This window comes from Macadamia integrifolia, unplaced genomic scaffold (genome assembly GCF_013358625.1).
Source record: "Macadamia integrifolia cultivar HAES 741 unplaced genomic scaffold, SCU_Mint_v3 scaffold738, whole genome shotgun sequence".
Classification (NCBI taxonomy): domain Eukaryota; kingdom Viridiplantae; phylum Streptophyta; class Magnoliopsida; order Proteales; family Proteaceae; genus Macadamia; species Macadamia integrifolia.
This window is the reverse complement of record NW_024870528.1, coordinates 54557-64804: the sequence shown is the minus strand read 5'-3', so window position 1 is coordinate 64804 and position 10248 is coordinate 54557. Positions and strand designations below refer to the sequence as shown.

General features: G+C 42.5%; 1 protein-coding gene across 1 annotated transcript; it reads right to left on the bottom strand.

The window, feature by feature from the left end:
* Positions 1-1281: 1281 nt before the first annotated feature.
* Positions 1282-3471, bottom strand: LOC122069852. The gene has a single exon (XM_042633937.1). It carries the CDS (start codon positions 3469-3471, stop codon positions 1282-1284), a length of 2190 nt encoding a protein of 729 aa, XP_042489871.1.
* Between the last annotated feature and the right edge of the window lie 6777 nt (positions 3472-10248).

The following is a 10248-nucleotide window of genomic DNA, read 5'->3' as shown; positions in this document are numbered from 1 at the left end:
TAGCCCCTGCATTCTTCAAACCAAAAGGCATCACCATGTATCTATAAGTGCCCCAATCCGTATTGAAAGATGTCTTGTCTTTATCTTCGGGATTCATTTGGATCTGATTGTAACCAGAAAACCCATCCATTAATGATAGAAGCGCATGCCCCACAGTATTATCCACTAAAAGATCGATGTGTGGTAAGGGAAAATTATCTTTGGGGCTCGCCCTATTAACGTCCCTATAATCCACACATACCCTGATCCGACTATCCTTCTTTGGTACAACTACGACATTTGCCAACCATTCAGTATACCTCGTCACCTCAATGAACCCTACACTAAGTTGCTTGGCAATCTCCTCTTTTACCATCAGAGCCCAATCCGGACGCATGCACCGAATCTTTTGTTGGAATGGCTTTGCATCAGAGAAAAGAGGGAGATCATGTTGAACTATGCTGGCATCAATACCGGGCATATCGGCGTATGACCAAGCAAACACCACCTCAAATTCTTTTAAGAGCTCGATTAATTGGGTTGTCTCGTGCTCATCAAGGGACATGCCAAGTCTAACCTCCCGGGGATCATGTTCTAACCCCAAACTTATCAATCTGAAATCCTCACAGATAGGTTTGGCCTTCTTTTCCTTTAAAGCTTTTAATGATTTAAGAAATTCAGGCGATGGGTCATCGCAACATTCATCATCAGGAGATGGAGGGGATAGGGAAGAGGAAGAAGCAATATACTCGGAAGAATTCATTTCATTAATAATTGGGACCATTACATCAGACTTAGATCCGACTGGAACCGACACTGCATAAGTGGAAATACCTTCTCCGACATGGAGAGAAACAGAAGGAGAAACAACTAGTGGACTGCCTACAAACTTAAAGGACTTAGGCCCAGACATGGCCGACTCTTCAGATACAAATTTCAGCTCCTCAGGGTAAACAAACTCATCCAAACAGCTCCAGTTAGGAATGACGCCCTCAGCACGATGAATCAACAAGTGGGGTGAAGGTGCCTCAGATTCATTGGTCCCACCAATCATCATGATCTCCTCATCGAAGAGACCGCTAACATCTAGGTCTTCCTCTGTGTGTCCCTATTGGACCTGTTCAAACTGCTTCAGTGAGTAATGTTCTAACTCTTCCCAATCAATCGCGCAATCAAAGAAGATCTCAAAGCCTGGTAGCCTCTCCCCTGAAAACACATCTAACCATGGTTCTGGGAATCCGCAATAGAAGAAATCCTGCCCTTCCTTGACGAAATAACCATTCAGAGTTTTGAAATAGGGAGTCATATTAACGGTCTCAGATCCATCTTGTTCCACTTTGAAACCTTCACTAGCCCATACTTGACAGTCTTGTTCTGCTGATAACCTGCCTCTATTGCCTTTCCTTCAGAACTTTCCCCGTTGCTAAGCATATGGATCAAATTCTTCCCCTCATTCTTGTATTTCAACCCTTCATATCTCTTGAAATTTCTGTCATATTTTTGCTTCTTGGCTGCTATCTTTTTTTGGTCCTCCTCTGTCATAACATAACCAAGGCCAAAGCGCGGTGTGTTCACCTTCAGAGATAAAATATCTGGGTCACCCTGTTGTCGCACCCCTAGGCCCATGCCTGCAAAATACTTCATTTTAATAAGCATGTTGGTTACTCCGGGGTTGGTGATGTTAAACTCTGTCAAAGCAAATCTCTCTCCTGGTGAACTAGGCCCCAAAGTTGCATTGATACTACCCAACTCAAAACCTCCCAAACGAACTTCAGATGTCTCACCATTGTTACTTTCCCCCATATCAACGGATGCCATCATACTGACCAAGCCAGGATCTGCCAAGACAATGATCACCCGCCCTTTGAATAAAAATTTTATCTTTTGGTGAAGGGAAGAGGAAACTGCCCCAGCCTTGTGTAACCATGGACGGCCTAAAATCATATTGAAAGATGCGGGAATATCGATAACTTGGAAGTCTACCTCGAATTCTGCCGGTCTAACTACTATCACCACAGTGAAAATTCCCAACACGCTCCTCCTGGTGTTGTCATAAGCTCGAACACATTGACTAGATGGCTTCATCTCGGCTTCATCAAATCCCAAATGTTTAAAGGTCCTGAGAGGGAAAACATTCAACGCCGACCCATTGTCTACCAATACTTGGGGAATTCGACATCCTCTGCAATCAATGGTTATGTGTAAAGCCCTTGTGTGGTTCGAACCTTCAAGAGGGAGATTGGCATCTGCAAACATCAATGAGTTCATTGCGTACGCGACTCCTACTAGGCTCGCTAGTTGTGCTGAATCGGTCCCAATTGGAACTTGGATGCTTGCCAGAGATTTCAACATTGCTTCCCTGTGGGTAGGAGAGGCCATGAGCAAGCCCCAAATAGATATATTTGCTTGGGTCTTCTGCAACTGCCTCAATACTTGATTCTCCGGTTCAATCAACTTATTGTTCAGTCCCTGATCTTTTGGCCTTGCTGGTGGTTCTGTGAGTCCTGCTGCCTTGTAGTTCTTCCCACTCCGAGTTTCTGCTATTATCTCACCCGGAATGTAGAACTCTACCTCGTCGTCAGACTCCGTAAACCTTTGCTTTTCCTGCAAGCCTTCCCCAGGGATAATGATATCATAATCCTCATTAGCTTCATGTTTGACTGCATTTAGTTCCAAGCCAAGGTTTGGTGTGTAAGTCTCAAAATTAGATTCATCATACAAGCCATTGATCTCATCTTCCTTCAACTCTGACTCTACAGGCTCCTTCAAACTAGAAGTGACAACATCAGCCAGAAGGGGGAAAGTAAACCTGCTAAGACCTCCAACGCTGGTCGCCTCTGCTTGGCTACTCTTCGCTGATAGAAAAATGATGAGGGAAGTCGGGTTAAAATTGCCTAAATCTTCTTGCAAGGCGTTAACTGTTCGATGCTGAGGAAGGGGATTTTTGGCAACATTAGGTCGTTTGACCCGAATTTCAAACTTCTTTGCATCAAGCAGATCTTGGATTGCCTCCTGCAACTTGTAACATCTATCTGTTGCGTGACCTTGCTGAGAATGGTAGTCACAAAACAGGTTTGGATTGAACCAATCAGGTTTCCGCTCAGGTAAGGGCCTAGGCTCTGGCTTAACTATATGACCGGCCTGAAGCAAACGATTCAAAACTAAACTCAAAGAAGTCCCCAAGTCAGTGAACTGCCTTCGAGGTCGACGAGGAGTGGGGGTTGCATCTTGCTCAATCACAAATGGCGTTGACGGAGTAGGCAAGGCTGGCGTTGTGGGAAGAATCGCCATCGTGGCATTAGACCCCGAATTCCGCTGTTGGATAGGAGGTTTTCTGCTGCTACTAGCCTCCTTAGCAAGTTTGCAATACTTGGGGAGCTCTTCTTGGGCGAGGGCATCTTCGACCTGCTGGGCTGCCATTCTGAGTCCTGCAAATGTCAATATCGCCTGGCCAAACAACACATCCTTGTAGGGACCACACACCGACCTCATGATCATGGCAATCTAATCTCGCTCACTTGGTCGATCCCTCATCATGGATGCTTTGTCACGGAAACGCCTCAAATACTCGGTGAACCCTTCATTCGACATTTGCCTTGTCATTTCAAATTCTCTTCTTGTTAATTCCACTTCAGTATTATAGCCATATTGTTTGGTGAAAGCTCTCATAATGTCCTCCCAAGTGCGAGAGGATGCCTTGTCTAAAGACATAAGCTAATGGTGAGCCGCACCGGTTAGAGAGAATTGAAAAGCTTGCCCCAACATCTCATCTGTGAACCTCTTTATCCTCAACTGTCCAATGAAAGACTTCAAGTGGGTACGGGGATCCCTAGTTCCATCGAAATTGTCACATGTCCACTTAAACCTTTTTGGCAAGATTGCCTGGGAAAAAAAGCATAGCCCCTCAGTGTCAAAAATTTGGTCTTCTGCTCCTTTCATATTCCTGATAATGTGCTCCAAACGGTTGACCTGATCCTTCAATTCCTTTTTCTCTTGATCCTCAATTGCCCTAGCGGCAGGAGCGTTGGCATAGAAGTCATACTCATCCTCGGCTGGGTAAGGAGGTTGGGGAATAAACCTAGGAGTTTGAGGGCGACTCCGTTGATCCGGAACCTCTTCCCTTGGTGTGACCATATGTGTGCGTACCACCTCCGTGAGGTTGGCCATCATTTCCTCTAGCCTGGCCATTCGACCATCCATGTTATCCAAAGGTGGTTGTGGAGGAATGCCTGCCATCGAGAACCACTGAATGATGGTCCCGAGAGGTTGCTAGGACAATCCCAACCAAGTGGGATGAACGAGAAGGCTAATTGGGGTAAGATGTTGGCGGCACTGACTGGTACCGGAAAAGGACAAATATAGATGGTGAGATAACAACACACAACACTCTCCTACTTGAACACAAGACCAGCCAAACATACGCAAGCAAGGACGACCAGACCAAACAAGAGTTAGCTCAAATGAGAGTGGCATCAACTTAACAGCCTACTTAAAGAAGTGTTCCTAAGTTGAAGAGACTCTCAAGTGATGGATCAAGCAAAGGTGGTTCTTGTAAGAACACTAATGTAGGCGACTCTACACTGAATCAATCACCAAAAACCGTGGTGGATGAATTTGGGTCTACCGTTAACATCAAGATAGCATATGTGAAACCTTTACCAGGTTGAGACCTATACCACATCGGACTGGTGGTGTTAGCATATAGCCACGGTACCAATTATATGGTGCAGTTGTAAGAATCAACAACTGGTGTAGTTATAAACACTAGCACCTTTAATGTTAATGATAAATCCAATCCTTCCGTTGGTGGATGGTAGATTGAGACGAGTAAAAATGACTACAAGAAGTTTCAACATGAACCGCAAACAATATTACATTAGTTGTGTTGATCCTAGTCATTGGTTCTATGTCCAAGTACATGATGCATGTTGGCTAGGTTTAGGACCGGAAAGGCTACCTTGGCAGGACCGATATACCTATCACCCGTATATACGGAATGAATCAGAGGTACATGGTCCCTTTGATATACCAATAGGGGAATAGCTCGAGCATATCGAACTCAGAGTGTTAACCGATTGCGTCTCTTTGGGCACACCTAAATGTGTGTGATCTCCCTCAAGCACGCAAGGTAACACCCTCGCCGATAAGTTCCGTATTTCAAACCTAAATGGTACGGTATCAAGGGGTGTGATGTAACTGGGGGCGGCCCAAACATATGTAAGGGACCCTGACAGCTACACCACAGGGGTGAATAAGGGTAAGGCATGCTATGCTCAATGCAAGAAGTGTATGCAAGTGATGAAAAGTGAAAAATAACATGTCAATATAGAACAATAAGGTACAAACAAATCTATACAAACAATGGTCAATCAAGAATCTGACATCCCCAGTGGAGTCGCCACTGTAGGTACCACGGACCTCCGCCCCTGCGGGATCACCGATACGGCGCGTAGCACGTGCGAACACGCTAGGGTTCGACCCTAATGAGATGAGATGGTATCCCCTGGTCATCAAATGCCGAGGGGGGATACACGTTATGGGTAAAAGTATCGCCACCTAGAAAGGGTCTAGGACCCATAAATGTCTCCCCCAATCAATGGAGAGAGACTAATGACTCTGATGGATAAGGTTGGTTTGCACCAAGATTCTGGACAAGTGTCAAGTGACAGACTGGGAAGGTGTTAGGCACCCAGTCTGCCCGACCCTAAGGCCGGTCTCTTTTTGTTTGACCAAAGTTTGTTGTACCCTACTAACTAGTCTTAAATCTAGGTCACTGAAAACCCTAATCTAGGTATCTAAGCATGACATGTGAAAACCCTAAACCAAGTGTCTAAATTATGCTAGCTAGGTTATGATGCAAATGATGAAATGGTTACGCTAATTAAATAAGCTTCAATGATTTAATTAATGTATTATGAGTCTTAGATTAAGCTAATTAAATAAGCCTAAACCTAGGATTAGTTTAGCAATTTGTGAAACCCTAAATTAAACTAATTCGATTAATTGAACCTAACCTAGATGGGTGATCAATGAATTTATGAAATCCTAAATTGAATTAATTAAAATGATTAATCCTAATCCCTAGTAATTTATAAAATAAATTATTGCAATCCTACTTAATCTAATTAAAAAGATTTATAAATTAAATGAGACCTAATTAATTTATAAAAGTGAAATGGATTAATTACATTAAATGAATGCATTTTTACTAATCCACCTAATCTAGTGTAGGAGGATTAAACTAAACCTACGGTTTAATTAAACTAATTATGAAACCTAATTGCACTAATTATGTTTACCTTGAGCTAATCCTAGGATGAGTTAAACATTTTCAAAACCCTAGTTAAGCTAACGAGAAGAGAATCTTTTAACTAATTAATCTAATTAATTATCCTACATTAAATAACTAATTAATTGATTGATTAAAATAAAAAAACCACTAGAGGGAAAAAGATTGGTAATTACACAAGTTTAACAAATTGAATTGAATGAAGAAATCAAATGCAATGATTTAAAAAAGCTAAATTAATTAACCACAATTAAATAAACAACAGTCGAAATGACTAATTAAGTTAACTAAGTTACTTGAATTAATCTAAATTAGTAATACACTAATGCAAGTGAATGTTGGAGTACAAAAGATAGGAGATAGTAGGAAAACCCAAATCCCCAATACGCACCTAATGCTACGAGCCAGTTTGAGGGGCCAGCCATGCCCGTCCTAAACTAAACACGCCCTAAACTACGTCACATACATTATTTAGAGGGAAATAAAATGAAATCATTTGATTTTAAAATTTTAAAATTAGGGGAATCCCAAACCTAAGTTCTAGGACTAGATACATTATAGACCTGAAATCAAACCAAAATGGATAAAAGAAAAATAAAATATAAAAAAAGGAGGGAAAGATTCCACATAGAAATGAAATAATAGGTTGGGGGCATTACAAATATGGACTATCTAATAGCAAATTAAAGAAATAACAAAAAAACAAGAAAATAAAATAAGAAGGAGAAGAAGAAAAAGTGAGTTGCAGGTTCGGTTACAGCAGACTTTGGAGGAAGGAAGATGAGAAGAGAAGAAGAAGAAGAAAAGAAGAAAGAGGGGGGTTCGGTTGCTGCCAGTTACAGCAGCAGGGAAGGAAAAGAGAAAGAAAAAGAAGAAGAAGAAGAAGAAGGTCCGGTTACTGCCAGTTACAGTAACAGGGAAGGAAAAGAGAAAGAAGAAGAAGAAGAAGAAGAAGAAAGTTCGGTTGCTGCCAGTTACAGTAGCAGGGAAGAAAAAGAGAAAGAAAAAGAAGAAGAAGAAGAAGAAGAAGAGAGGAGGATTAGGTGCGGCTGCGGTTCGGTTGCTGTCGGTTAGGGGTTGCAACAACAGGGAAGGAAAAGAGAAAGAAAAAGAAGAAGAAGAAGAGAGGAGGGTTAGGTGCGGCTGCGGTTCGGTTGCTGCCAGTTAGGGGTTGTAGCAGCAGGGAAGGAAAAGAGAAGAAGAGAAGAAGAAGAAGAAGAAGGAGGAGGAGGAGTTAGTGCGGCTCGGTTGCTATCGGTTAGGGGTTGCAGCAGCAGGGAAGGAAAAGAGAAGAAGAGAAGAAGAAGAAGGAGGAGGAGGGGTTAGTGCGGCTGTGGTTCAGTTGTTGTCGGTTAGGGGTTGCAGCAACAGGGAAGGAAAAGAGAAGAAGAGAAGAAGGAGAAGAAGAAGAAGGAGGAGGAGTTAGTGCGGCTCGGTTGCTGCCGGTTAGGGGTTGCAGCAGCAGGGAAGGAAAAGAGAAGAAGAAGGAGGAGGAGTTAGTGCAGCTCGGTTGCTGCCGGTTTGGGGTTGCGGCAGCAGGGAAGGAAAAGAGAAGAAGAGAAGAAGAAGAAGAAGAAGAAGAAGAAGGAGGAGTTAGTGCGGCTGCAGTTCTGCTATAGGGAAAAGAAGAAATAAAGGAAGAAAAGATGGGGAAGAAATTAGGGCTTGAGATCCTAATCTAAGGGTCTAGATCAAAATAACAAAAAGTAACTTAAAAAAACTAAACAAGATCAAAAGTAAACATAAAAAAACAATTAGACTTAATAAATCTAAAAAACAATTACCTAAATACCTTTAATTGGACCGAAATAAATCAATTCATATCTAACGAACCGTATTGAACCCAAATGAGACTAATTAAACATAATTAATCTAAACAAATAAATTAGGAATTAATTTATTACATTAGATAAGATAGTTCTAAACTGCAATTAGGAGAAGAAAAATACCTTAAGCCAGCTTTAATCAAGGAACAAGGGGAGATAACCCTTGTGCTTTGAGCCCCCAAATCGAACCGAACCGGATAAGATCTCCCGGCTCAATGAAGGATTAATGTATTAAACTTTTAAACTTGGAGAATGTTTGATTTTAGAGGGAAGAAGTTAGCCAAAAACCTTAATGGGGCCATCCTCTCTCCCAAATTCTCAATTTTTCTCCCCCCCTTTTTGGAAGAGAGGAAGGGTTGTTTTTATAAACATGGGACTTGGGACAATTTTCTCAAATTTTTGATGTGAGACTAAAACTAGAGAGGATTGTCCAAAAAGCCTTGCTTTTGGACAAAGTGGAGCATGGCCTGTTGAAGGCCGAGGTGGAGCACGGCCTGTTGGAGGCCGAGGTGGAGCACGGCCTGTTGGAGGCCGAGGTGCAGCACGGCCTGATGGAGGCCGAGGTGGAGCACGACCTGATGTAGGCCGAGGTAGAGCACGGCCTGTTGGAGGCCGAGGTGGAGCACGGCCTGATGTAGGCCGAGGTGGAGCACGGCCTGATGGAGGCTGTGTAGGCCGAGGTGGAGCACGGCCTGATGGAGGCCGAGGTGGAGCACGGCCTGGTGGAGGCCGAGGTGGAGCACAGCCTGGTGTAGGCCGAGGTGGAGCACGGCCTGTGTAGGCCGAGGTGGAGCACGGCCTGATGTAGGCAGAGGTGGAGCACGGCCTGTTGGAGGCCGAGGTGGAGCACGGCCTGTTGGAGGCCGAGGTGGAGCACGGCCTGTTGGAGGCCGAGGTGGAGCACGGCCTGATGGAGGCCGAGGTGGAGCACGGCCTGGTGTAGGCCGAGGTGGAGCACGGCCTGATGGAGGCCGAGGTGGAGCACAACATCAAATTCTAATTTTTTGAAAAAAATTTCTCTTGAAAGTTTATAGGAAAATATGGTCATTTTCTACTCTAAGTTTGAAAATTCTCCAAGTCTAAAATATCCAACATGTAATCCTTCATATTGTCATCATTGCCGGGGGGGTGACAAAATTCGGTGTCTCCACTAATATTTACCAAAAAAAAAGTGAAGAAGAAGAGGAGAGTAGGACCATCTAGTGGTAGAAGAGAGAGGAGAAAATTCTAAATGGAAGACAATGATTGGAAATTTGGTAGAGAAGGGACCATTAATTTAGTGTTGGCAGTAGAGAGAGAAATATGGTTTTTTTTTTTTTTTTTTGAATAATAGTGTGAAGGGATACCAATCGTGAATCAACTTCTTGAATACCAAGGACCCATTTGATAACGTTTCAAGAAACGTGTTTTTGTCGTTTTTGGACACAGAAAAGACAGAAATGGAACAAAAAACATTTGATAAAACTGTTTCGTTTAACTTGTTTTTAGAAATAGAAATTGAAATTTCTACCTATTTACGCTTCGTCGTTTCTGGAAACGACTCGTGGCCATTTTTTTGCTGATTACTATCGACTTCCAGAAACATGACTTATCAAACACCTTCAATTCCGTTTCTATTTCTAGAAACGAAAATTTATGTTTTTGCCATTTTTTGAAACAGAAATGGCAAAAACGTTATCAAACGGGGCCTAAGAAGTAAGGGTGTTAAAATGGTTCAGTTTTAACGCAGGAAATTCTATGTAAAATTAAAATCGAATAAGGGGTGCACAATGACCAGCCTACTGGACGTTAGTAGGGTTAATGACCTCCTGCTCTTATACACAACATATTTAATCATATGAATATGACATGATTCGATCTCACAACTTAATACCTTGGGCGTCGGCTCTTTAAGCTGAAGTTGCCACCAAGCAACAGCTAAACTAGCTGATCGTAGACGACTCTCTCCCCTAGTTAACAATTCGGCCGAATAATTCGCGAATTATTCGGCCAAACAGAATTTTTCCGAATTAAATAAAAAATTCTGACCTAATCCGAATTAAAAATAAAATTTGGTAAAAAATGCGCTTTTTACTAATTTGATTTTAAAAACACGAATAATTCGGGCCGAATCGAATTAAACCGAATTATTCAGTCCACTTAAACAGTATTAAA

Coding starts and splice junctions, on each gene's coding strand:
- LOC122069852 (XM_042633937.1), bottom strand. CDS start 3,471: ATGAGGTCGGTGTGTGGTCCCTACAAGGATGTGTTGTTTGGCCAGGCG.